The sequence below is a fragment of the Rhopilema esculentum genome, chromosome 20 (genome assembly GCF_057945365.1).
Source record: "Rhopilema esculentum isolate cy_ngs chromosome 20, ASM5794536v1, whole genome shotgun sequence".
NCBI lineage: Eukaryota > Metazoa > Cnidaria > Scyphozoa > Rhizostomeae > Rhizostomatidae > Rhopilema > Rhopilema esculentum.
This window is the reverse complement of record NC_142834.1, coordinates 8,350,437-8,377,888: the sequence shown is the minus strand read 5'-3', so window position 1 is coordinate 8,377,888 and position 27,452 is coordinate 8,350,437. Positions and strand designations below refer to the sequence as shown.

The 27,452-nt window shown below is 33.2% G+C and overlaps 1 protein-coding gene across 2 annotated transcripts in view; it reads right to left on the bottom strand.

Annotated features, from left to right (window-relative positions):
* The window catches only part of LOC135687151 (uncharacterized), a 102,080-nt gene extending 74,628 nt beyond the window's left edge, over nucleotides 1-27,452 (bottom strand). The window contains exons 1-21 of one of the 2 annotated variants that reach the window (XM_065203645.2): nucleotides 27,278-27,452; nucleotides 24,349-24,421; nucleotides 23,877-23,923; nucleotides 23,140-23,253; nucleotides 22,973-23,044; nucleotides 22,823-22,851; nucleotides 22,538-22,605; nucleotides 21,706-21,787; nucleotides 20,714-20,840; nucleotides 18,582-18,668; nucleotides 17,440-17,548; nucleotides 16,402-16,459; nucleotides 15,552-15,591; nucleotides 13,078-13,147; nucleotides 12,258-12,298; nucleotides 11,761-11,807; nucleotides 11,218-11,281; nucleotides 10,475-10,528; nucleotides 9,166-9,308; nucleotides 7,566-7,620; nucleotides 2,530-2,631 (exon numbers count right to left, since the gene is read on the bottom strand). In XM_065203645.2, the coding sequence (XP_065059717.2) occupies nucleotides 2,530-2,631; nucleotides 7,566-7,620; nucleotides 9,166-9,308; nucleotides 10,475-10,528; nucleotides 11,218-11,281; nucleotides 11,761-11,807; nucleotides 12,258-12,298; nucleotides 13,078-13,147; nucleotides 15,552-15,591; nucleotides 16,402-16,459; nucleotides 17,440-17,548; nucleotides 18,582-18,668; nucleotides 20,714-20,840; nucleotides 21,706-21,787; nucleotides 22,538-22,605; nucleotides 22,823-22,851; nucleotides 22,973-23,044; nucleotides 23,140-23,253; nucleotides 23,877-23,923; nucleotides 24,349-24,421; nucleotides 27,278-27,328 (1,533 nt within the window). In that variant the 5' untranslated portion in view covers nucleotides 27,329-27,452. Of the gene's footprint in view, nucleotides 1-2,529; nucleotides 2,632-7,565; nucleotides 7,621-9,165; nucleotides 9,309-10,474; nucleotides 10,529-11,217; nucleotides 11,282-11,760; nucleotides 11,808-12,257; nucleotides 12,299-13,077; nucleotides 13,148-15,551; nucleotides 15,595-16,401; nucleotides 16,460-17,439; nucleotides 17,549-18,581; nucleotides 18,669-20,713; nucleotides 20,841-21,705; nucleotides 21,788-22,537; nucleotides 22,606-22,822; nucleotides 22,852-22,972; nucleotides 23,045-23,139; nucleotides 23,254-23,876; nucleotides 23,924-24,348; nucleotides 24,422-27,277 lie in introns of both variants that reach the window. The other variant, XM_065203644.2, reaches the window with a different exon arrangement.

Sequence of the window (27,452 nt, the reverse complement as noted above, 5' to 3'; positions counted from 1 at the left end):
AACCTGATGAAAAAACCATGCAAAATTCCAAAATAACTTTGCATCTACAGGAAGTTAAGCTGCTTGCTGGATACAATGGAAGATAAAGAGAGACAAAAAGTTAAATGTAGACAGCACAAGAAAACAAACATGATTCATTTGGCTCAACAGTACACGACAACTTCAGATAACCAATGATTAAGTACAGTTTGCTAGCTACGGCGTTTAATGGTGTTTTTTATGATTTGGTATAATTGGGCATAGATGCTAGTTCCTGGATATCAAACAGTCCAACAGATTTGATAAACATAAATAAAAGCATCCTTGCTTGATTAACAATGAGCCTTCTTGCATGACAGCCAAGAAGAGGTTGGAAACAAAACAGAACCAAAATCAAGACATCAAAAGTAGACATTCACAACTTCACACATCGAGTTGATTATACGACTGTTTACCGTAGATCAAAACAACATTCATCTCTAGGAATCATTTTGAAACGTAGCAAAGTGCATTTTAATTTACAGCTCAAAAACTCTGTCTATGACCTGTTTATGGGTGATGATTTAAACCAGCTCAAAATTTTCCGAGGGATGAATATCATAGCACAACAGTCGCATTTTGTCTGTTGAATCACTTGCTTCAAATTCTTGTGATAACAGGGTTATATTTGGGAAACACAAGCTTTATTATAGCTACTCAAAAATTACTCATTAAAAAATTACCGCGTATATAAACACAATTAAAGATGACCCCGATCATGTCATCTACATAAATCAATTCAGACTATTTGGCACAAATGCGAAATGAAGTATCAATCCCAGCTACGCGCATCTACGGTGCAGTACAATGGCAAAAACCTTTACTAACAGCACATGGATCGCATAGAAGCTTCCAAATTCAAGTTCGATATGAAAATTACCGTTAGATATAACCCAACGCCATCATATATTATATTTAAAATACTTGAAAAAAAGATAAGCAGTGTATAAAATATTCGTTACCTGTTTATTGTTGGTCAAGAGTCTGATCCATGCTGGTCCTCTTGAGAGTCCGCTCTGGCGTCAAACATATGACTTCTGAAAAACTGGCGGCGCTTCTCCTCTGTTTCGACTTCATAAGATTCTCCGCAGCTGCACTTCGCTTTAAATATCTCTCCATAACGCGCTGATTTTAATATCACAGCCAGCTGGTCGTAGTGTCAAAATAATTATATTCTAATCGAAATGCAAGGTTCAATGGGCGTATCCAAGAACGGTACTCGTACAAAATTAACGTAGCTCTTTGCACCAAGTGAACCGATACTGATTTATGAATTTAAATATAAATAAGTCTCAATCTTGATACTACACAAGGTCAACACAGAACACTTGGCTGAATACATTTTTCTAGGGCTCTTGATGCACCGATAAAAGGTCATGACGATAAGACATTGCTGACATGGAAAACTGTCAAGATTAAAAAACAGCACAAAGCAAGAGAAATATAAGAATGGGAAGATTGTAGATCAGGATGAACAGAATGGATGCAAAAAAATTTCGAGAAAATATATCAATAGTTGGTCAATATTTTGTTATTTTCAACAGCAAAAGAGCGTCTTTGATTGAATAGGATTGAAAGAGGGGCCTGTGACAGCTATATTAGCGAAAATCTATTTAACGTATTTTTCGATTTCCATAACAATCATGCTTTTAGGTATTGCGGTAGATGATTAACTTGCTTATAAAAAAATCAGGTACTTGGACTTTAAGGTAATGCGCAGAGCCAAATATTTGCTAGTCCTTAGTGTCTGCAGAGTAAGGTCAGTGAAAGAGAATATCTATGAATCAGATTGATACATGAAGCAATTAAGCTATAAAGCAATCCTTGTTTTGATGGTTAGCAAGACTCAAATAATCATAGGAAATGAGTCCACAAAATTTAGCTTAGTTAGACAGCACATCAAAAGGTTTTGAGCCAGAAACACAGAGCTTCAAATCAGAAAATCAGTGAAATCAGTGATATGAGATAGAGGTCGATGGCAACTGGAATCAACAACAACGAACACGAGGCTACAGGACCAGTTGACGATTCATTAATTCCAAAATGTGTTGCCTCTCTTTTATCTCTTCCGTGTTTCCCTTTAATTCGCCCTTCTTTTTTAGGGTAAGCTGGCACGAGCGCGTATTTCAGGTTTTCTTGGGAAGAAAAAGTAATGGCAAGGAGACATTCTACCTTGAAGGACATTTTAAGACTTCTCAAATGCTGTCATTGGAAGAAATGACTCCAAAAATTAGTTTATCAGTGGCGCACATCACATTTATGCTATACGATTTTCGTACGTTCCCGCTTCTTTCGACTCTTTCGTATCGTATCGTCTTTAAGGAGCTGGCAAACAAAATGTTCACCGTTAACTGACTACCACTTCCATATACGCTAGACAGCACTTTGCGCCGGGTAACGAGGTTGGAACATGTATGTCGTAAATGACATAATTGGAGTTTTTTCGAGTTTTCTGGGTAAAAGTAGGGCCTATAGACAAAACGCCTTAAAAAGAACTGCAAGACAACATACCTCTCCTTTGAAACTGTTGTAAATTGTGTGGTGCTTCTTTAAGGTGACCTGGGACGCGTTTTCTCGACTGGATACTCTGACATCAGATGCCCGAACAATATCCTAAATTATGAAAGTGCAAATTGAAATCAGGTAGCAACTTCCTTTAGTAAAAAAATTCAGCAAACAAAAATTATAATAATTAGGCTGCTGCTGAAACGAAGGGAAAATTTCAAAACATAAAGGCCGGTTTGAACAAATCATGAAACACAATGCGTGATTAACATGGTCGAGGGATGGCTTAAAGTTCATTCTGCAGAAGCTGAACTTTGAATATTAACCACGTACATTCTTCAGTCAACAAAAAATTGCAAAAAAATAGTTATCAGTGTTTATGTTCAGTTAATCATGATTTTGCTTTGCTATAAAAATGTCAAGATGGAACTCTCTGTCGTTATGGCTTTTTCATGGATACCTTTCACAATAAAAGGGGACATGTTTCTATTTAGCAACAAGTAAAAAAGCACAATGCCTATTACCATATTCAAAATTTGGTGCACTCTGAAAAAAAATTCACCCAATACTGTTAATTAAACAAAAAAAATCCTAGAAACAAAGATAAGTAATGAAAAGTACTCTTTTGCAGAAGAAACCATATTAGTCGCGATCGAGAACAAAGTCTTAAATGACAGACAGCAAAACAGCAGCAAAAGCATAAAAAGATATGGAAGACTAGACAGAGCACAGCAATTGGAGAACAACTTGACACACAAAACCCTCTTCGTGCCGCGCTAATTGAAAATTCTAAGATATGATATTGTCATCTACAATGGTTCAATCAATGATCCTTTTAAAGCAATTTCTGACATTACGGACTCATTTACTTCAAGAAGGACGCCCTTCCACTGACACCCTTTGCAAAGACACCCTTTGCAAAGACACCCTTTGCAGGGCAAGCTCCCCCTACCCCCAATTCTTCACTAACTTGGTGCCAGAAAATTGAATAAAACCTACGCAGTCAAAACCAGTCGGTCAAGAAATAGACAGCGCATTTGGCAGAACCGAAGAACAAGTACAATAAAATTCCCAAATACGATCAGAATATTCTGGAATTAATACATACTGGAAAGAGGAAAAGCCACTAAGGCTTGAACTTGAAGCCGACAAGGCAACAAAATGGATATTCTTTGTCAATGAAATAAGTTTTTATCCACTAATAGCAATTTAGCTATATTCGTGGTGTAGTCTTTTAAAGTTTTCAAGTTTGTTTCCAAATGCATCACGGTATTTTGAAGATATAAACAGGACAAATTGACCATTGTCTGGAAATTTCCTTTGACAGGTCAATTTGTTGTCCAGAGTAGTTTGAAATTCTTGCTGACGAAGGGCCCTCACTGGCTGTGACCGTTGTAATTAACGGAAGGCCACAATGGTATTACAATGCCAACTTAGCCCAGATGCGACAGTATTGGATAAAGAAATTCACTTTATTTAATATTGTTGTCTAATTTAACAAGTGGTAAAGGCTACAAAACGATTGTGTACTTTGTTCCCAATGACATTGCTTAATTTGTTATCAAGACTGAAGACCTCGTTAAAAGACAATCTTATTTCAGAACTGTTGTGTGGTAGCATTTATTTTCAATTCGATTATTTTCAGATTGAAGTAGACGTACATAAGGATCTGCTGATGGAGATCAAGATACTGCGGTCTGATACTTCTTCATGTCATGTGATTGCCATATCAGATTAAAGAGGATGGTACTTTAGATCATGATGTAATACAGGATCTTCTGAAACATCCAACATCAATTCTAGTTGATTGTTTTTCCTGATCTAGGTCAAGGTCTCGTCAGTGAGACAAAGGCAAAAAATTATACGAATAAAAAGGTTTCTAACTGACTCTGTTCCATCAGCTGCGATCGCTAATTTGCAGTTGATCATTATTCAGTTACGCCGATTGTTTCTAAGACAAACCAGACACGACATTAGTTACTAGTTTCGAAATTTTTGGTTGATTATTGGTTTCTCTAGTACCAACTGCTAGAGACCCTGTTTTTAGAACCAAAAAAGAAACATAAGATAGCATGATATTTAAAACTTATCAGCCACAAGGATTTCTTTCTATTATCACTTCTAATTGAGTCAAAAAATTGGTATCTAATCGTCAAAGGAAAAAGTTTTCGTCCCATCTTTAAAATATTCTTTTTAGAGCAGCTTTAGAGCATTTTAGAGAGGTTGACGGTGATCAGTACTATGGTCATCTTAGAGGTAGATTTTCATACACAGGCTCTTGTAGAAAATGAGTGCATGAAAGCAACGATCGTCTTTGAAGACCGGAAAGTTCAAATAGCAGTTTCAAATGGACTGGTTTCTTGGTGTCCTGAAATCCTTGACTGTTTCTTATACTGAATATACAAGTTTATGCTACCAATTGAGCTATAGATTTCTCTATAAAAGGCTCTTTAAGTTCTAAATACACGAAGAGCTCAAGCATATATGCTTTCTAACGCTTCTAAAAACAAGTCCCTTAATTTACAAACTACCTACGCTGAAAATATATATCCTGTCCAGTAAATTATATTATGTTGTGTTATGTTGTGTTATGTTGTGTTATGTTGTGTTATGTTGTGTTATGTTGTGTTTTGTTGTGTTATGTTGTGTTATGTTGTGTTATGTTATGTTATGTTATGTTATGTTATGTTATGTTATGTTATGTTATGTTATGTTATGTTATGTTATGTTATGTTATGTTATGTTATGTTATGTTATGTTATGTTATGTTATGTTATGTTATGTTATGTTATGTTATGTTATATAACATTATAGTAATTAAATTACATTACATTACATTACATTACATTACATTACATTACATTACATTACATTACATTACATTACATTACATTATATTATATTATATTATATTATATTATATTTGATTATATTATATTATATTATATTATATTATATTATATTATATTATATTATATTATATTATATTATATTATATTATATTATATTATATTATATTATATTATATTATATTATATTATATTATATTATATTATATTATATTATATTATATTATATTATATTATATTATATTATATTATATTATATTATATTATATTATATTATATTATATTATATTATATTATATTATATTATATTATATTATATTATATTATATTATATTATATTATATTATATTATATTATATTTTATTATATTTTATTATATTATACTATATCATATTATACTATATTATCTGAAATCATATTATATTATCTGAAATCATTTTATACTTAATCATATTGTATCATACTATAATATGAAAGTGTATTATATTATTATGAAATTATATAGAACAACAGATAATATACCACATCTTTTTGTATCAAGCTGCTTACTGCGTTGTTGTATTATGTAATATAAATCAATCTATATCACATTAAAACCCCTGACACTAACATCTTCATGGCCGCATACACAGGTACACACCTATTGAGACTTAAATTTGATTCTTGAGATAATTGATTGCATTTTTAATGTGCGATTGTAAATTGATAAGCAGAATCAATGATTGACCATAAATATTTCATTTAACATCGCAGTTGAATCAACTGTCGTAAAAGGTAGCCTAGGGACTTTAGACCTTTAGTAGCATCCCTGCTGCTTTGTTTATCAAAAATCAAATGCCATAAGAGAAAACAGCTACAAAAATCACATTAAATCGCCGTCCAAATCCCTTCAGACCGCAGTTACAAAGTCGGGATGTCTATAAGTGGGTTACAATTTTCTTGAGTTCTAGTTGTTTTGCGGTCTGGTTAAAAGCGCGTGGATTAATTGAATAAAAAAACCTGATAAAAAGTTTCCAATAGGTCTTGGTTAATATTTACATCTGCGGCCATCTCTCTGGATACAGATCGATGCTATGATGCACTGGAATCTTTTGAACTAAGGCCAGCTTAGTCGTAGGTGGTGCTCCTTAATTTACTCAATCACAGAACGACAAATGCTTCTTCTACGTGCACTTTCTCCGTTGCATATGTCTGTTTTTTTAGTCTTCTAAATCTTTAATTAGTCTGTTTTCCATTGATGAGACCTTTCTTTAATATTTCATGACTTTCAAATTTCCTACCGGAATTTCTAAAGTCTAATGTTTAAAAACGTGCAGGCTTCGAGTAGCCTACAAACAATGGAACACTAATCATCAGGAGATGAAAAACGACTCGTTTGATGTACCCTTTTAAACCTTTACCCTTTTAGAATTTATTCATAACGATCAAAGAAACAATATAGATCAGAGGACAGACATATTAAAAGGCCATACGAGAAGTCGACAAGTCAGGAAGTCGTAATGTTGTTACCAGCAACCAGATGAATGCAACTCCTTGCCCGCATGCGCTCGTGGGTTATTTACAACTGTTTGTCTCGTTAAATGTTGGGTTCGTTTACTGATTTTTACCAAAATGACCAACTGGCAATCAATTTGACAACAGCTAAAGCTTATAAAATGTTTCAATTTCCCCTTGTACAGATAATAGATGCTGACTTTATCATTATACAAAATTTACACAACTGTTGAAGACTTTCTAATAAATCCGTTTACTTAACATTTGGTTTTGTATTTCAAAAGTGTACAAAAAGAGTTTTTTAGAAAATACAGAAAAAAAATCTGCACCATTCACATGAAACAGAAAAACATTGCTTAATGACTAAAATGGGACAAAGCATTATATCCGGGTTTGCACTGGAACAAACTTAAAACAATGATACGTGGATGGTTTGTCTTTTAGATATCCTCAGATCTGCGATGGAAAGACGAAAGTACTCCTTCTATCTTCTCAGAGAGTTCCATGTTTTTTACTTTAATTAGAGAATCATTCTCAAACCCTATTTAATACCGATTTGCAAGAACTTTCACAAACTTAAAGAGCAGAAAAACTTATATCAGGTATAGTTCCCAATTAAAGTAACTAAAATTACTCTTATTCATAGCAAACCAAAGACGAGACAGGAAATGCAGGCATTTCTGGCCAGACTATTCTCACCTTCTTGTTGAAGCTCTTCGACACCACAGCCGGTTGAGGTGGCAATTCACTGATCCTAAATGAAAAAGTATTTAATGATTCCTCTAAGATCCAATTTTTCGCATAAAAATTAAATTTCAAGTTCAAAGCAATGAAGGAACACATGTTTACAGACATTTGTACCTAGTTCTCATTGCTGCACCATCTGGGAGGGTTTCTAAAAGTTCCTTTCTCAAGAAGACAACTGCCTGAAACTGGTAAACATTTCTGACGTTCTTTATATGGCTATTTTTATGCAATTGGTCGACTTTATCGATTTTAAATTGATTCCTTTCAACAAAAGTCCTGCTTTTTGACCAGCAAATGATGCAAGCATTTTTTTAATTTACTGTTAAAACAACTAATCGACATGATTAGCTTCAAATGAACATTTAGATCGAATTCTACAGGTATTTCAAAGTTTACTCCAAAACAACTGATTTACTTGCATTGATCCGATTTCTGTTGCTAAAACAGGATAATGCCTAGCCTTAGATGCCTATAGCAAATAATTTTTAGCCATTAAAAAAATGAAAACATACTTATAACACATCAATTCTTAATAAATTTTCAATTATTTTCTATTAATCAAATTGAAAATATATGCAAAAGTTAATACTGCTTACATCAACAAAATAAATTCCAGAGACAACACTGAATACTATTATAAAGTTTCCACAGTAGACTGAATCTAGTTGAATTAATTGCAAACATCTTCATTCACATTAATTTATAAAATATTTTTGTTCTTCAGAGCATATTGTTAATAAAGTCAATCTTCTATTAACCTTGTCATGCAACCTTGAAGCTCGTAAAGTTTGAGCAAGCACTAATCCTCGCTGATGAAATTAGATTTTTACCGACAAAGGAGATCAAATATGAGAGAGATCGCAGATTAAGTTACTACTTTTAGATGAAGTAACTAGTCTCAGTTGAGCCATCATTTTTAGAATGACTCATTATACTTTAATCAAGTCACTTTTCTCAAATGACTTACTGTTTTTAGATCAAATCAAAATTCTTAGGCTGAATCATTGTTCTTGGCTTGGTTTACTTTTCTTAGTCTCACTCGCTGTTCTTAGATTGAGTCTACTTTTTCAGCTCAAGTCTTTGTTTTTAGATTTAGTCTCTTTTCTAAGTCTAAGTCACTGTCCTTAGATTGAGTCATTTTTCTTAGTCTGAGTTACTGTTCTCAGTCTGAGTCACTTTATGAGTCACTTGAATTGAGTTACTTCTCTTAGATTACGTCAATCTTTTTGTACTGAGTCGAAAAATGAGATTACTTTCTTAGATCTTTTAGTGTAAATCACTATTCTTAAAACGAGTCTTTATTCTTAAATCGACATAATTTTCTAGAGTTGAATTTCTCATCTTAGATTGAGCCAACGTTCTTAGATTGGCTCATTATTCTTAGATCAAGTCACCATTCTTAGTCTAAGCATCCATTAAGAGACTTAGTTACTAAGATTGCAACCCGAATTCCAGGAGATTTCACATTTTTTTGTGAGTTCCGTTACAGTCGATGAAGATGAAACTGCATCTATGCAGCTCTAATTTGCAGACAATGCAGTGCTCAAATTACCTTTCCTCTCCTCTGTATCCAGTATTGATAGCTTTCAATGTAGATATAGTTGATGCCACTGACTCTGTTTCACTCGTATCCAGTTCCTCTTCCTTTACGTCCTTTTTCAGATTTCGTTTGCCTTTTCGACTGACTGGCAAAGCCTACAAGATAAATAACGGCCTATATTATAATCTTCTTTCGAGTGTTAATCTTGCTCAGCATACAGAAAATGCATACAGAAGCTTCACGGCCTCTTTCAAAAAATCTGAAGGATAGAACCGAACAACTCCGCTGTAACAGTCTACTTCAATGCATCCACATGCTTTGCAACTTTAGTGTCAACGCATTGAATGTCAATGAATGTGCTGATAAAGAACCATTTCAACATTGAAAATGATTATTGCAAATTAACCTTTGGTGTCAATGTGAGTTTTTGGTTTCAGAAAATTAGGAATCAATCGGCATAGATATCCACAATGATCTATTAAATAAGAATCAACGAAGGAAATATGGATTATTTGAAACACCAAATATATTTTGACAAAATCATAACAAACTTTTCAACATTTGGGCAATTTACATTAGTGACAGAATACTGGTAAACTAACGCCCTCACTACTTCGAAGAAAGAAATTCTGAAAATCATCACATTAGTAGCAAGAATACAGTCTGCTTTAATAATTATCAAATACGGGAGAATGGGTTTTGACTAGGAAATCGATTAAAACGCAAGAAAAGTTCGGGAGAAAAGTATTGGAAAAGCTCTTTTGTAAATCATTCGCTGTAATCCGGGGTTAGTAGCTGATATAGATAATTTAAGCCTTCTGGCATCTAGAAATGCAAATTAAATAAGAATATCCGAACTAATTGTTAATTGAAGAGAAGTTTTGGATCAAATACTTTTAGTCCTGCGATGTAAATTTGTTAAAACTACGAAATGCAGAATCAGTTTATTAAGGTTTACAAAGTGTTAAGGCTGTGACTCGAAATAACCAGAATTGCACAACTCAATAACCACTTGATAGACATAAACCAAAAAATCATTTAATAAATATTTCCTTAACTCAGGAATTTTATCATTATTATTGGTTCTGCAGCATTGAGCACCCCTTTTCTGTGGGTATTTACTTTTTGAAAAGCAATTACCAACTAATTGCCTTTTTAGCAAAAAGTTTACTTCAGTTATATTACACATCTTTATACACTAGTGCCATGGATAACAAACCACTTACAAGAAAAAACGTTTGCCCTTTAAAGAAACAAATATAGCTGGTTAGATTGAAGATTAGATTGAACCCAACAATAAGCAAAATGCAAAAACGTTCACCTGTAGCAACGGTGGCATGTCTTCGAGAACGTCCGTTTCAAAACCATCAGCAACCTAGAAGCGAAAACCCTTAACTATAAAGCTAATTGCATAGTAAAATATTGTTCTTATAATTCAAAGTAACTCTAAATCTAAGTTTAGTAAATCTAAGGACGGGCCTTGTTACAGTCTGGAGAGCTATGACATTTAATACTTTGACATTTAATTTGTCCACTTAATGACATTTAAATGACACATAAGCCAGTCTGTGAAGGAAGAGAAACTTGATGCAATTTTTTCCATTCAAACAGTAAATTGTAGGTAAAAGTAGAAGCTGTCAGTTTGGCAAGAATTGGTCGATAAATTTGTTCACAGGCCCACGGATATGGGGGGGGGGCAGGTGGGCCGACTGCCTTAGCCCCCTGAGCTTAAAAGGGTTCGAAAAAGTTATAATAAAGCTCCAAACAATAACAGCAATAATAAAATTCACTGTTTTAATGACGCCTTTAAAGGGACCATCTTTATTTTTCCAAAGGTTCTAGAAAAGCTCTTGGCGGACCGGTTTGACGATTCCTGATTCATAAGAATTGCAAGCCAAAATGATGCATGTATGATAAATTTATAGAAAACACACTAAGATGTTTCAGCAGAATAGCAAATATATGATAAAATACAAACAACAGATGTAATAATTGATTATGTTATGTTCCATTGGCCAATTTACAAGGAAATCGTTTACCAACTTAAGTCATTAAATTTCTTACCTTTCTACTGAGTATTTCTCTCTGAAATAAGTTTTCCAGATCTTCTCTTGGTGATTTTGCATACCTTGAACAACAATCGTAGGCTTACAAAAAGACAAGCGTTGCAAAACAATAAAAATTTTCTTGGTTGTAGTTAGCTTCAGATTTGGATGCCGTAACAGCGTTCCCAGGGCTTCCAAAAGAGTGCAAAATAAAACACATTACGACACATGCAGTCATTAATGGTGCTTTCATAATTGCTAAACCTGACGGTTGCCTTTTTGAAAATGTTGCTTTAATGTACGAAACTCGGATTAGGGTCATCAGCAATGTCAGCAAATGACAATTTTTTAAGGTATTCAGGATTCGTATTTGCTATTAAAATCAATCATTGTTTCTTGATTTTCTCAAAGATATATAAAGTTTTTGAAAGAACACTATCACAAAAACTACCAATATAAATATATTTATCTAAATAATGAAATGAGCTTCAGAATAAAAAATCTAGATCCTGTGAATTATACTTGTGGTAAAGGAACAGGTTTAACTCTACTGTTTACTTACAGTGCCTTCTCTTTTTCTTGAATGCCATCTATTCGCATACTTGTAACCTTGAAAACGATAAAACCCAACATCATAACAGTCAATGGATGAGTGAGGCTCGGGTGCATTGTGAAGACATTGCATTTAGAAGCAATAAATAGGTTTAATCTTTATATGGAGCACCAAAGTATGAATTCAAGGCAGGCCCTTAAGTGGAGAAAAAATACATTTAAACTAAGTTTCAGAGTACACTAAAGACCTGGCACACTTAAAATTAAAGTGGACAACTAGTCAGAGAAACGCGTAGAAATCCATTGCATAAAACCGTTACTGAAGTATCTTCTATTGTTTAAGTAGAAAGACAGTCATATTCTCAAGTTCCAATACTGCCCGTTTCTTCCACCTACTAACTATGATCTAGCAATGCAGGAAATACAATATTGGGTAGCACTGTCAAAAGACAGGTCCGGTATTTTAATTTTCTTGCAGATTATTAAGAATAGATGAAAGAAACTCACTGGAAGGCGCTCTATGCTTCTTTTTCTTTCAGGTTTCAAATCTGGATAAAATAAAATTACTTTTGTTAATATGTAAGAAACTAGAAACTTGAAGCTGAGAAAAAAATAAGGATCAGATCGAGCAAATTTCCAAACAACAATAAAATAAGAAGCAGATTATTCAAGACAAAGAAAGTCAGAATTGAGACATAAGGGCGAATTAACAATTAGCTTTTGAAATGACCTTGACAATAAAAACATGACAAATACCTGGCAAAAAATTAGTAATATGAAAAGGTCATTCAAGATGTAAGACGGAAACAGAACTGACAGTTGAACGATCAATCAGACACAAAATTCTGTAGCTGAAGTCGTAAACAGCTGGGTTCAAATACCCGTAGTTGAAAGAACCGAAAGAATTCAAAGTATTAATCGTAGCTAAGGACTGAGCCGAAATGGCGAATAAACCGGTAGGAATACTTTAGGGGATAGAAAATATCGAAAAGAGTGCCAATCAAAATGGGGAAATATAATAACCCGGTAGCACTTAAAAAAGCGTACTTTAAAAGCGAATATGAGTGCAACCATTCAAAGCACATTGTAAGCAAAACTTCTGATTAAGGATTAGAATCACATCACGAACTATTGACTGAACAATTCTAACTGATAACAACAGAAATCGATGGAAAAAAGAGCTTGTGAGCTTATTTTTCACAACAATGGCATGGCGTTATAAACCGTGTGTAGAAATTCAAAACAAGAACTTCACCGCAAACATTGATACGCACTAGAATAGCATACGAATCAAACTCAAAATTAGCTTGAAAATATAATATGAGACCTTTTTCAGTCAGCTCCAGCTCTTCCAAGAACAGTGCCGTTGTATCTGGCATTTGAAGTGAATGTGACTTCTACAAAAATGAAAAAGCAACAGCTAAGGTCTAAATTATTAAACAAAGTATAGGAAGCCTGAGGTAAACCTAGCTATACCAGAATTTGCGTTGAAACAGATTTTGAGAACATTTATCAAGACAATTATAACTGCTACAGTTGTCAGTTGGAGAACTAATAACAAACATCTGCTTGAGCCCTCACAAACTAACACGTAGTTGGTGCTGATTAATAGACACATAGATACATCTGGTGATATTGGTACATGGGAAAGGTTCTGACGGCTAGCATAATGAAACTTGCCTGGCTAGTTAAAAGCTAAAATATCATAGTTAATGTGATCATGAACAGAGTCGTGTTGACATCAACAAAATTTGCGAATTGAAAAAATCATTTTCTTATGAACTAGAAACATGTGTTTTTGATCCTTGGTAAAGCGGAGTACAAATTCAAGCTTTAACAAAATCTGACACGATAAAGGCATATCAAAAATATATTAAACGATGAAATTGTAAAGTTACTACAAGAAGACACTAAACGATGAGCTCGAAATAAAAAACAAATCATATATGATGAGGGTAGTCTAGTGGCTTTCTATATTCCTGTTGGTTTTGCTCGTTGACTTGAAGAGGTTTTTATTCATTCATTTATGGCATAACAGTTTGCGTTTCATTGGCACGTTCACTTAATTCGATGCCATTATCTAGAAAATGTACTGCCTCCTGGGATAAAAAATCTCCAGCGAAGAATCTCCAGCACATTATCAAAGCAATAACCATTTAAGACCAGAAGACAAAAAGCACTCACTTCCTGTTAATAACTTTTAAACTTCTAACACCAGAAAACAAACGATTAATAATCCTACAAAGTAGTTTCGGAAGCAGTCAACTTAGAAACAAAAGCTTTCCTCGGACAGTAGTCTTTGGGTGCAAAAAGACAGACCTAAGCCTTGAAAAGGGTAGCAGTATTTATAGTAAGTATTAAAGTGCGCTAATCCTTAAGCAGGCAAACAAAAAGTAGAATGAAAAAGTAATATAGAAACGCTTATTAAGGAGCTTTGATTTATATTGAACTACTACATAAAATTAATATCTTTTCTGGTTTAACCAAAGGCGTTGAAAGATATTTAATAACCCAACAGACAAAGATACCACAATTACGCTGATGACTTTGAAACACACTGAGACTTAAATTTAGATTATTTTATTCTAATTTATTGAAAGTTATCTTTGTGCTGAAAATATAGAAACTAAACTTAATTGAAAGCTCAATTGATTTCTTACTTGAGATTAGCTGTGTCAGAATCTATCGATCAAAGTGATTTTCCAGTTAAAGAATATGAATTAAATTCATAGTTGCAAAGGAAATGAAAAGAATGCTGTGGGTTTTACAGAGTTGCAGCTATCTTATCAGGCTACCTTGTGGTAATAAAAATAAAGAACGTTTTAATATTTGGAAGAAAATTATTTTAAAGCCCAGTAGATTCAACGTTCTTTGTTTAAATTGATAACAATCGTCATCTGGCTGACACCCCCAGCTCCGAACGTCACACCGAGCGCTGAAGGGCATTTGTTTAGAATTAGATTTTCTTTGTTTTGCACATGGCTTGTCGAAAAAACATATTCCCTTCTCGGTTCTAACTTTATGAACGAAATCATCAAAGAAAAGTAAATTAAGCATGGTATGGTGAGTTACATAAGTGTTTTGTGGACACATTGAAATTACATAAGGGTCACATTGAAATTACAACATACCTTGAAATTACTTACACGTGTTGAAAGATCAAAAGCATTTATTCACAGATTTTAAGTATAAATTAGTAAATTTTGAGTTAGTAATTCAATTGGCCCTTTTATAAAATCATATTGTTTGATTGATCAATTAACATGTACACGATTCTCAGTTCTCGTAAGGTTTCATTTTTTATTTATCAAAGAATATTATACTCTTTAGGTCAAAAATGATTTATCATTCTAATTTATCTGTGCCCATCCAAGGTTTCAACAGCGTTTATAAGTCTTTATTCTAGATATTGCAAACCATTTTTTTCTATTCATCCAAATAATTTGCTGTAACTTGAAAGTCTATATAAAGAATCTAGGGACCACCATGTCGACAAAGCTTGAACCGTGTTAAAAGAGCTTTGAGGTACAGCGCTTTACTAGGTATTAGGAGATTTGTTGGGAAATGTTCACTAATTGAATTTCTGTTGTAACTAAGTTCTTTTAACATTCAAATGTGTTTTCATCGACAGCAAATAGTAATGCTAGACCATTCTTTAAACATATCTTTGGCAATCTTAACAGCTGCATGAAAGAGAGGCTGTCTCAGACCATGGCTTTTTCGGTTTTTAAATCAAAGTCTGGCATTGGGTATCTGACTCGACAATGTGTCAATATTCGAAATCAGGGATAAAAAATTCACCTGTAGTCTAAACTGTAATTTTCCATCCTCTTCTAAAAGCCTGCTAGAAAAAACCAATAAAATAAGATTATGATGCACAGAAACGTAATAGCCAAAATTTTACCACAGCTTTGAAGAGTCACTCATCATTAATTCCCTAAATTCCCAAAACAAGCCATTTCTCAAGGCCCTGCTACCCTTCTCAATTATTGCGATTACTACAAATAAAAGGGCGTGTCATTGATAGTAGCAAGCCACCGCGTAGAATAAATGATTCACAAAACCGGATTAGGAATCCTTATCTCCCGGATTCTATTTAATTTCGCAAAATTCATATCGTATCTGGGTTAAACTTACTTGGTTTTCAGCGAAACTGAGACTAATGTGAAACCAGTGTATTCTTTCCGAAATCCTAAATCTAACACGATTAGGGCTTCGACGCTGTAACATTTCAAAATCAAGCAGTTGCGGTTCGTAAAACGTTAAAAGATAAGTAAATCACTTCTTCAATTAACAGTTTCTGTATTATTAAGATCTCCTAAAAATCCTAATTAACTGAACCTTTAGGTTTGTCCGTAGCCGGTTAGCCATCCATGTTTTCTTTGCATTTTTCATCATTTGAGGCTTGCAAAACGCTTAGAAAATAAGTGAATTGACCGAATTCTAATCTTTCCTAATTGCAGTAGCAAAATCAGCAACTAATTTTCTTCATATCTTAAAATCTCCTCATTACTTTACTTTTAAAAATAACATTAACGATACAGACGTCAGCCCGGAATTTTTAAGTCATAGAATTATTTCATGAATAAATAAGAGGGCTGCAGAAATCTTGATTATTAATGAGAAAACGAATTGTTGAATTGAGACTTACTCCTTTTGTTTATTTTCAATCGCAACATCTTCATCATTTCCATCATTTGGAGTGACAGCTGGGAAGTATAAATGAGAGTGAATAATTTGCAGCGAGAAACAAATTTGTCAAATGATGATTATCAGAGATGTTGTGCTAAATAACGTGCATTATGATACAGCATCCATTATATCAGAAGTCTTCTGTTGTACGTGTAAACAGCCCCATTTACCACCAGTTTTAAATCCACCTTCCAAATCTACCATGCATGGCTGTATTTTTTATAACTCCAGTTTCGAAGACTGTCTTTCGTTAATATCCTTTAAGCTAAAACTTAGTTATTTCACTCCTGACTTCTTTTAAAATTCCAATAAGGTGTTTGGTTCCTGGTTATGAAATACGATATGGAAAATACTAGAAATAATTTGATATGTATAGATTAATTTCCTTGGCGTTCCAAACCTACAGATTGGATGTGATATGGATCCCTTAACTCCTGAGCCTGTTTTTAAATTCATTTTCAAAAATATATCGTTACAAAATTTAATGCATGCTTCATTTTGGATTTTATATTTCTACAGAAATAAAGCTAAATAAAACACAAATAAAACCAAAAGAATTTAAAATCACGAGGATATAGCTCCAAAAATGAGTAGCAAAATCAACATTCATAAAAAGGTTCTCAAAAACTATTTCTTATGTATATGTAGTTCTTTCATGTGCAAGAAAGCATGCTACAGGCGGGTTAGAACAGTCCAACTTTAAAGGCATAAAGATACTGAACAGAAACAATGTTGCACAGGCGGCATTCCCCCAATTTGCAGCAAAAGCTTACTACAACAGTACTGACATACATTAAAAAATGCTTTTTAAAATATCATCTATATAAATGAAGCACAAACTTTCAATAGTTTATTCAGCAATAAGTTTGCCTACAAAATTCCTGTTTTGTCGTCGAATGTTTTTCTTGATTTATCGTCAAGCAATATCTTACCTCACGATAAATATCTGACATTGATAAAGATAACAAAAAAAGCATATTCAATATAATATAATTACGTGTTTGTGTTAATTTGCTGGTCGCAGGCTTTGGCATGCTAAGTCCAACGAAAGGTGATCCAGTGTCGAGAAATTTTGAAACGTCTATGCTTGGCATCTTTTCATTCAACTATAAATTGCAAGATAGTTGGTCAGGAAATTGGTTTCTATGTGGATGATTTGCTTCAAATCATGTAGCTAAAGATACTATGTTTGAGCTACTTTTCAGGGAATTTTATAAAGCTTTATAAAAAGGAGACAGCTTATAAAGGTCTGGAAAGCAAAAAAAGGGTTATGTGCTTCAAAGTTTACAAGCTCTGGAAAGAAAAGATGAGTTGTGGAACCAAGATTCATGGATTTGGTGAGGAGCTTTGAAATTATTAAGCACAGGGAAAGTTGTTGGTGTTTGTGACGGAAGAAGGAACAAATCTCTGATCTTATGGGAGCAATATAAATCAAATTAATTGTAAAAGATGGATATGTTAGCAGCACATGACCGAAGTGAAAGAAGCTGCAGAGATTTTGTAAGGATAAAGTTGTTGATGCGGCAATTGGCTACTGGCTAGACTTTGTCGAGAAGAAATATAAAAGATTTAGGAGCAATACTGAGTAGTACACCAAAGAATGGTGAATTCAACATTTGTAAATAGCTAAAAGATTTTGGATTGAGAAGAATCCACGCACCCTAGAAATAAAGCCAATATTTCGAAATGTGCGTTTACAAATGTAAGAAATGTAGAATGCAAGAGAACTTATAAATGCAAATTGAATGCAAAAAGATACAACATAACAGGAAATAGCACATGAAGAAATAAAGTACAATATTGTAAAAATAAAGCATCAGACAACTGCTTAGTGTTTCCATAAGGTCTCCATGAAGCCTGGTATAATTTGCAGATCATTTATACTAAGGTTAAGACTTCGCAAGGACAGCCAACAGCAGTACAAGCTAAATATGGTTTAACTACCTTGGAGGTGTTACAAACCACGTACCTCATACTACAAATACAAAGTATTGATATTAGATGATACACTATAAATGCTGCATAAAAGTCACAACATACATGCTGCTTTCCAAAGATCCAGGTGGTTGAGTCTCGGCCAAGGACGGCCAACTGAAAAATCAACTTTAAGATTAGCAGATTCACTGAATTTCAACTTACATCCTTGATTTCCAGTTGCCGGTACAGTTCTTCTGCGTGCATTCTTGTGATCTGCAATTTTCGCGCAATTCGTCCCGTGGGCTGCTCCTGCAGACACAGAAATGTTTTCATTATCTCCATTGGCTGTCTCTCAGGGGCAGATTACGTTGCTATCAAATATATAAGATCAACTACTTTTCACATTTGAAGCAGCTTCCAGACATAAAGTCATTACACCCTTTGAATAATAATTAGATAAGATCGGTGCTTCAATAAGATTGAAAAATAGTTAAGATTTTTTCATCTATTTTTCATGGGGACGCCTTGCCCAGCTCCCCATTTGATATAGAGATTTGAAAGAAACAAGGCCTTTCCCAAATTTCTGATAAGGACATTGATCTGAAATAAACCTTTATAAGAGACATTCCCCAAAATTGAATACGCTTATTACACAGTATAGAAATGAAATGGAATATTGACAAACGATTTAAAAGGTTATGAACATGTTTGTTAAACACCAAATAAGTAATAACTTTGTTTACAATTGCACTATGCTTTTTAAAATCAACATGAACTAATTAATGTTTTATAGTAACGAGTAAAAGATTGAAAAAATCATTGGAAAAGTTCCCTTTTTTCATATGACAAGGATTTGGTTGAAATTCAAAATCGCAACATCTCAAGACGTTTTTTTAAACTGTCATGCCCTAAAAAAGTTTCCTAGAAGTACAAATAAACTGAATATTTTGCTGCTCAAAAGTTATTCCTTTTCCCACTCAACTACACAACAGGCAAGATCTTCTGAAATATCAAGCTCTACACAACTAGATGGGTTATGGATAATGTAATCGCAAAAATAATGATAATGCTTCTTATCCCAAAAGTGTCATTCAATGCAAGTGTGAGGAACGCTGGCTACAGCTCTTAGATTTCTGCTGACCTATCGAGAACGATACGCCTGTTATAACTTTAAATGCCAGCTACAGCATAGTGTCAAAGCTCGGTCTAATACAAAACGAAACATTGGTGTCAAAATCACTTTAAGACATTCTTTTTCACATTTATAGTCTGAAAATGACTTTGAAAATGTAAACATTTTACAACATACTAAAATCATTTTTGTCTGACACTCCTCAAGATATAAAACGTCAGGATAAGGGTCCGAAAGAACACGATGAAAAATATATACCCAATTGTGGATAAAAATAGGCCAATCAGAAAAAAGCAAGCACGTGACCGTTATAGATGTCCAATCATTACCGCATGCCTATAGAAAAATCACCCCTGGAGTCCTAGGGTGTAGCTTCGTTTGTATGTAGACTGATTCCAAAACAGCTAGATGAAAAGACAACCTTCCTTTGCCAATTGATATACATTTTCAATCTTGTTCTTTTAGACCTTAATTCTGACGTTTTATACTTTGACGAGTGTCAGTCTATTATTTGTAAAATGTTTGTTTTTTTCAAAAGCAATTTTCAAATTTTGTACCGCCAAAAATTGCTCACGTTAAAAATCTTGGCGTTTTTAGAAAATTTCTAACGATTTTTCGAATATGACCATGTTAAACGACATCCGTATTTATTGTTGTTAAGTTTTTTCTTCATTATAAATCTCTTTTCACATCCAATAAGATTGTTTAATTCATCGAAAAATGCTTCTTTACTCTATAACAAGATATACTTGTTCACTTCTAAAAAAGAAAAGACTAAACAAGTTTTTTTAACTATTAGATGTGCAGAAAAATTTGTTTGATACACATTAGAGAAGAAAGCTGATTGAAAAGTAGATGTTGAGTTTTTCAAATTTCATTCCATAATTAAAAAGGATTTAGGGGATCTAAAAAAAATAATTTGATAACACTGATTATTAAATATTGAAGATTGTATGTGGCTATCAGATCTGTACGTGAATTGCCTGTGGCTAGCACAAGTGAATTTGTAATTTCTACTCCATCATCACAAAAAAACTTAGGCTTTGGCAGTTGGCTCAGATGAATGTCAACATTGGCATAAAATCAAAAAACTTGATTATCTAAAATGTTATATTCAAGCAAACTTGTTGATTGCAAGCTTCCAATTATGTAATTAAGTAATATAATATCGAAGTAATTTAGTAATATAAGGTTTACAGAAATGTGAAAACGACTATCAAACCTTCTTCCTTTCCAAAAGCTTTTCTCTGACTTTGATGACAAACGAATCCTCTGATAACACATCCTCATTTGATTCTGGGTTTCTTAATGCAGTGGCAAGCTTTCTTCTAACGTTCAGAATGTTCAAGCTAGGGCAAAACAAACACAGATTCGAATAGAGGCAGTCTCAGAATAAAGATGCATTCTACATTAAATTGTTTAACTGATTATTCAGGAAAGAACGAAACTGGCCTAGTAACATATTCAGAAGAAATAAAGAGTAAGAAGATCGATTCTATACATAGTATCGGCAAATCAAAAGAGACATTGTTGCGATAAAAACTTCCTGAAATAGCAAAGAAAATGATAACATAGAGACTAATGGAGAACTTCGCTTTTAACTTCATTCTTATTGGTAAAAAGACTAAGTGAGAGCAGAAGCATGGATGAATAAAGTTTTGGGTGAATTTTGAAAACTAGGGAAATGAATTTGTATTTTATTGTCGAAAAAGAATGGCTTGCACTTGAAATACTACAGGCAACAAATTAGAATCTATGATATAACAGTATGTATGAGTTTTCTGAAGTCAAAAGATCGAACAAATTTTGACAAAGGTCAGACTTCTCACAAGCATCCGCTAGACTTGCAGATTTCGCAGAATGTTAGGTTAACTTATTCTTTTAACTATGATATCCAAAACGACCTTTAGATTTTAAAAATGAATAATGTAAACATCGAGTGAATGGTGTAAAGCGCTGATAAAGATGAATTAAAAACACAATAGTGATAAAATGCAGATTGACTGCTCCAAGGAAAAAACTATAAAATAGAAAGGTAGACATTAGATTGGCAAAATTGAAAACGCTGTTGAGTAAAACACTTCTTTAGGTAGGGAGGAAGTAATAAGAGATGCCTTTGTGTTTAATCCAATAAAATAAAGCAAAATACATGTTTTAATAAAAATGTCTTTAAGGCAATATGAAAAATTATAAGGACGGAAATTGGAGAATCACCTTTTATTGGCTTCAAATGAGAGCTGAGTCTTTAGTCGGCTGACGTTTGAGGATGAGCTGAATACTCCCTTCAAGTTGACTTCTAAAGGAAAGAATTTTAATGGTCAATGTTTGATTGGCAAATTGAATAATAATTATATCTTATAGCAATCTACCTGTGGTCACCTGAATAAAAATTATTTTCATGTAGATCTGAAATACTGTCTCTAACACCTTCACTAAATTGTATGAAGTTCAAAAGAACTTCTGTTCGTAGAAACGCCATTTGCATAAAAATTATTTTTAGAAATTCAGCTATTTTTCAATTTCTCAAAAAATCTTCAAATCATCCCAACTTCAACTTTAGCCTGTCACAGCTACATAATTTAAATCAAGATGTTTGATCGTAAATGATTTTCTTGAGGGAGGCCACAATGCCCAAAACAGTAAGGAAAATTTCAGGACGGGTAACAAATCTTTGAGTCAACGATTTCCCTTTGTCTGGCAAATTTTTTAGAACAAAATCGAACTTGTTGCTGTGAACTAGCCGATTTTGGTAGGGGCTCAGAAAACGTGACCAGGCTTCACTCCATTTTATATTGAAATTCTTCAGAAGTAAGAGCTGCAACTTATTTGAAAGGATTGCAAATATTGCCAACCAACGCAACAAGACAAACATTTCACTATCAAACACTAACTAAACATCAAGTGAAAACGTTCTATAAAAAGGCTTTTAGGCTTACGATTGTGCATAAATTTATTTCGTTTTTTCATGATAAAATTAACAAGGAAAAACAGTAGATAAATCAAATAAAGACAACAATTCCTGAAACTTTGAATTAGTGTAACATACCTTGCAACTTTTTTATGTATGTAGTGAAGAGATTTTCCACGGTCTTAACGACTTCAATTGCAACTCTTCTAAAAAATGAGAAATTGAAGGGTGTTACAAACACCTATGTTCACCTGTTTCAGATTGTAGGGTTTGCACCTTTATTATCAATCGTTGACAACGGCTAGATACAGTAACATATTTTCCATTACAGAGAGAAAAAATAGAATCATAGTACTGAAGTTCTTAAATTCACAACTGCATCATAAAGTGAATCGAAAAACGACGCAACAGAGTAGCTCTTACCTTTCCAATTCTTTATTATCTGCAGCACTCTACAAAAACGAATAATCTCAATAAATAACTTGACTCAAAGTTAAAATAAATCAATTTATTGCACTAAAGATAAACATTTCATCAAAAATCTGATGCATTAAAAGTAATTGGCATCTTTACCAGAAAAGGGTCAGGAGCTTGATGTCGCATATCTGGCCAGATTGCACTTGTTTCGGACATGAGTGTAGCAGCCTAAGAGAGAACATTATTTATTTAGAGGAAACCTCGCATTTAGGTGGAAAATGGGCGATGTCAAAAAAATATTAATCAGCAAACTTTTTTCTTACCAACTCCATCTGGTCTTGGCTTTTAACAGAAGGAATGCCATCTTGGATATGCAGTCGTTTGTGAATCAACTCTTTTAGTTCTTGGATTGTTTTTGGCGATCTTTTTATCGCCACCTTTGAACAAGAGAATGGAAATATTATTACAAGAATATCTAGACATTGTAGCCAAAACAGATACCATTTACTGATTCTACTAAACGACCGTGAAATAGGGTGTTGATAAATGTATACGGTATTACAAGAAAAACAACTTTTAACAATCTTTATTCTCTGTTACAAAGTAACAAAAAAACCAAAGATGCGAAGGAGATTTTTCACTAGCAGTTTGAGCCAAAAGGAACAACCCATGAAATTCTGACTTTAAATTTAGCAAATAAAAAGGTTTTTGCAGTAAGGCTTTTTAGCTCACAAGAATTCAAACATAAGGTACCTGGAATGTGATTTTTTCTGCTAGTAAGCAGTTACTGAAAGTAATTAATGTAACAGATACACTAAGTTTGGAAAATTAATTTCATTTAACTTTTGAAATGAGAGGCTAATGAAAACGGCACATCAACACAATTTTCTATTTATTGAGATAAACTTTGCAATTTAGATGTTCAATTGAATGCATAAAGTTTCTGAAAAACGTCTTTCATCAGCCGCATGCACTCTACTTCTATTAGTTTGTGGTATGCACTCTATTTCAGGCTATGAGAAAATTCAAAACTCTTAAATTATCAATTTTTCCAGCATACCTCAATTGGAGTGACTGGTCTTTCTTCTTCTGGGATATCAGTTGATTCTAAAAAATCATTTAAAGAAATAAAACATTTAACCAGCACAATCTATATGCAATAACATAAAGACATTAAATGAAGAATGCTGCAAAATGTATCAAAGTACAAAAGATATAAAAATGCACACTTAATTTATAGATCTTTCTGTCTAGAACCTTATATATTTAATCTATATATTATATAGTACCAATCATATTATAACTTTATAATATCAAAATTTATATATTCAATTGTTAAGACTAGGATTAAACTTGTCAAAATAATATTCATATGACCAATCAAAAGAAAATTGAGCAAAAAATTTGCTAAATCTTTCTGGTAAATTTAAGCTACATAGTTCATATCATACTTTTCTGCTTAAATTCCTAAAACTCTAGAAACAAACTTTGCTGAAAATATGAAAAAGAAACCAGCAATTTAGAAGACATACCTTCATTATCTGAATCACTGTCTTTCAGGCCAAAATGTTCAAGATCTGCTGTAAACTGTTTGTGAAAATTGAGCTGAAAAATATTGATGCAGTTACTTAGAAATGTTGTTTTTGTCTTTCATTCTTTTAATCATGCAGTTTAAATATGACACAAAGAAAAGGCCCAAAAGAATTCTGAAGCCTTTTCAAAAGTTTGGCTAACTTGCTAAAAGAAAATTATTCCACAAAAGGTACTTGTATGTTCCATGTTTAAGTTAATTTATTAGATTGTATGTGTGGATAACTATTGTAATGTCATGTTAATCATTTTTATTCTGTATTGAAATATATTTTGGTATATTTGCCAATGAAATTGAATTGAATTGAATTGCATGATTTGTATGCTATTTTTTTTCTAAATTACAGTTTTTAAAAGGAGCTTATGGACTGGGCTGCAACCATAGTTTATCCAAATCAACAACACAAAATGTCTAGAGATATTAGTATTGAGCTCACAGTCACATAAATTATCAGACAGCTGGTATTGTGCCCTGAATGGAAAAAAGCCCCATGCAAGACATTTTTGTCTGACATGCACCTTGCTTTCGATAGCTTTTGTTGATATGGAATAATATCAGACAAACATAATTGATAGAAAATTAAAAGCCTTAATATATGGTACATTAAGCTTTAGTGGAAACTCTAGGGGACAAATTTTCAGTAACATGGGATTTTTATTTATAAAATATTGAAATTCCAAAAAGGAAATTCCTTTGACTTCTTTGGGAAGGTATACAATCAAATAATGTATAAATATCAAACACAGACACAAATCATAGCTTCGTAAATAAATTGAGAATTTCACCTGAATACTTTATGCATTAGATGAATACATTGACTGGCTGTCACTGGGGAATAACTTCATTCAACAGAAAGACTTTATGCCTCCCCCTCTCCATTTTTAATGTCACTCACAGGCAAAAATGTTTTTAAAGGTATTCATTAGCCAGCAACAGATGGCTTTGCAAAATTGTGCTGAGGGCAAGGGCTATGTAACCAATAAAAACACTAGTTGTGGGACAATCTAGCTGGTAAATTTTTTCTTTTACTTAAAATTCTTATCTACAGCAAGCCTTGCAAAGAAAGGCACTCAGTGGAACATATGTGCCTAAAGTGCACCTAAAAAGAGCCATGAGGAGCAATTTAAAGAGCACCTGAAAATGTAAAGCGATATTGCCTGGCAGCAAATTCCTTTTTTGAAATTGGTGTCAATAAAGCTTAAACAATCTTCTCAAATGACAGAAATATTGTGGTTTATAAGATTTACAAAAGTGTTTATACCACAAATCTTCTGATGACTAGATTTTAAACCTGGTTCCTTCTAAGGCCACATTTACAAGAATACCTTTTTGAATAATTAAGTTACTTTTTGTGCATCAAAAACACAAATGTGCAAAACAATCTGAACACAAATGTGCAAAACAAATGTGCAATAATCATTTAAAAACGGAATGATATTTTAAATGCCTTTATATTTAAATGCTCTGTTTGGAAACAAAACGTTTGACTCATTTCCATCAAGAGAAAAATACAATTTTTGCAAACAGCAATTTTACATAGGAAGTGAAATAGAGAGCCTTGACTTTTTTGGAGCTTATTCTATGGAGCACCTTCATTTTGCTTAGTGCAAGGCCTGCTACAGAAAAAGAAAAATTCCTATAGCAGATGTAGATGATTGTAAATGAAAATGTTATTAATCCCAGATTAAAAATCACATTCCTGATTATCATTAAAAAATTTAAGTCCAAAGCAAAAAAGGTTAAAATACATTTCAAGCTTATTGAAGGCAAACAATTCCAGTACAAGGCAATTAATAATACCTATAGCAACCAGTCTCATTTGTGTCTCATTTTTCAGCAGTTGCCTGTTTTGCAATGTTCATATAAAAGAATCACAAAACTGACATATAAGATATACTCCTATCTGTTTTTCAAAAAGATGGTAATAATTCAAGAGCCTCTTAAACGGTATCAGATTTGAAAAATACAAATAACTTGCAAATATTTTTAAGCTTAAAAGGAAGTGACTGGAGCGCTGGGTGGAAATGGTATTAATCCTACTCCTGAGTTAATTTTCCTTGTTTTAATGCTCCTTGAGTAAATGCTCCAGATTGGTTGTAAAGCCTTTAGGAGTTAACGATTGAAGATTGAAGAAGATTCTTAAGAATATCAAGTCTTGAACAAATATATAGCATTCTTAAAAATAAAAAGAGTGTATGCACACAAAGACCTCACAGAAAACTGCCATACTCTGTAGACTGGCAAAACATGCTGCAAGATGACACTGGCATGAAGGACATTTTTAGTATTTTTGCTTTACAATTAACTAAATGGGCTGGCTTATTGTTCATAGCCACTTTTTGGCACCAAACTTAAGGTATTAACAAACACTGTCTTAAACTTGATCACCCTTAATGTGAAATTGACTTGAAAGGAACTTACAACACTAAGTCAAAGAAAACTAGAGCAGCTTTTATTCGCCAGATTATATATCAACTAGCCTTACGGGATATCATCCGCCAAATTCCTGTAATATTTGGAATACTACATTTTTGTTTACTTTTCTAACCATTGTGGCCAGTATATTTTAATAAATTCTTACAGCAGGCCCAAAGACAGAAATAATATATTTCATCACGTAAAAGTTGATTTTTTGTGTTTTAAAAAAAATTATTTCAGCTTTGATAGATTTTACCAGTTTAAGCTCTGCATGGCCCACCAAAATGCAACCAAATTACTGACCGAAAAAATTTATACAGATAAATAACCGTCCCATCCCCGACACATTGCCAGCCTCTGCCCATTTCACTTGTGTCGAATTTTCCAATGTTATTAATTAACTGGTGAACCATTCACTTTGTTATGATATAAAGACAAATCTTAGGACTCACAATATCGAGTGGCAAGCTCTGGATACTCGGAATGCTTGTATCCATGTTCATTTCTACAATTTTAATGGACTGTATGCAAGATCCTTGCCATGTTTTCTAGTGAAAAAGGCCTATTACTACTGCTCACTTTGTTGCCAAGGAAACACATCTCGGTCTCACACAAATTATTGAAAAC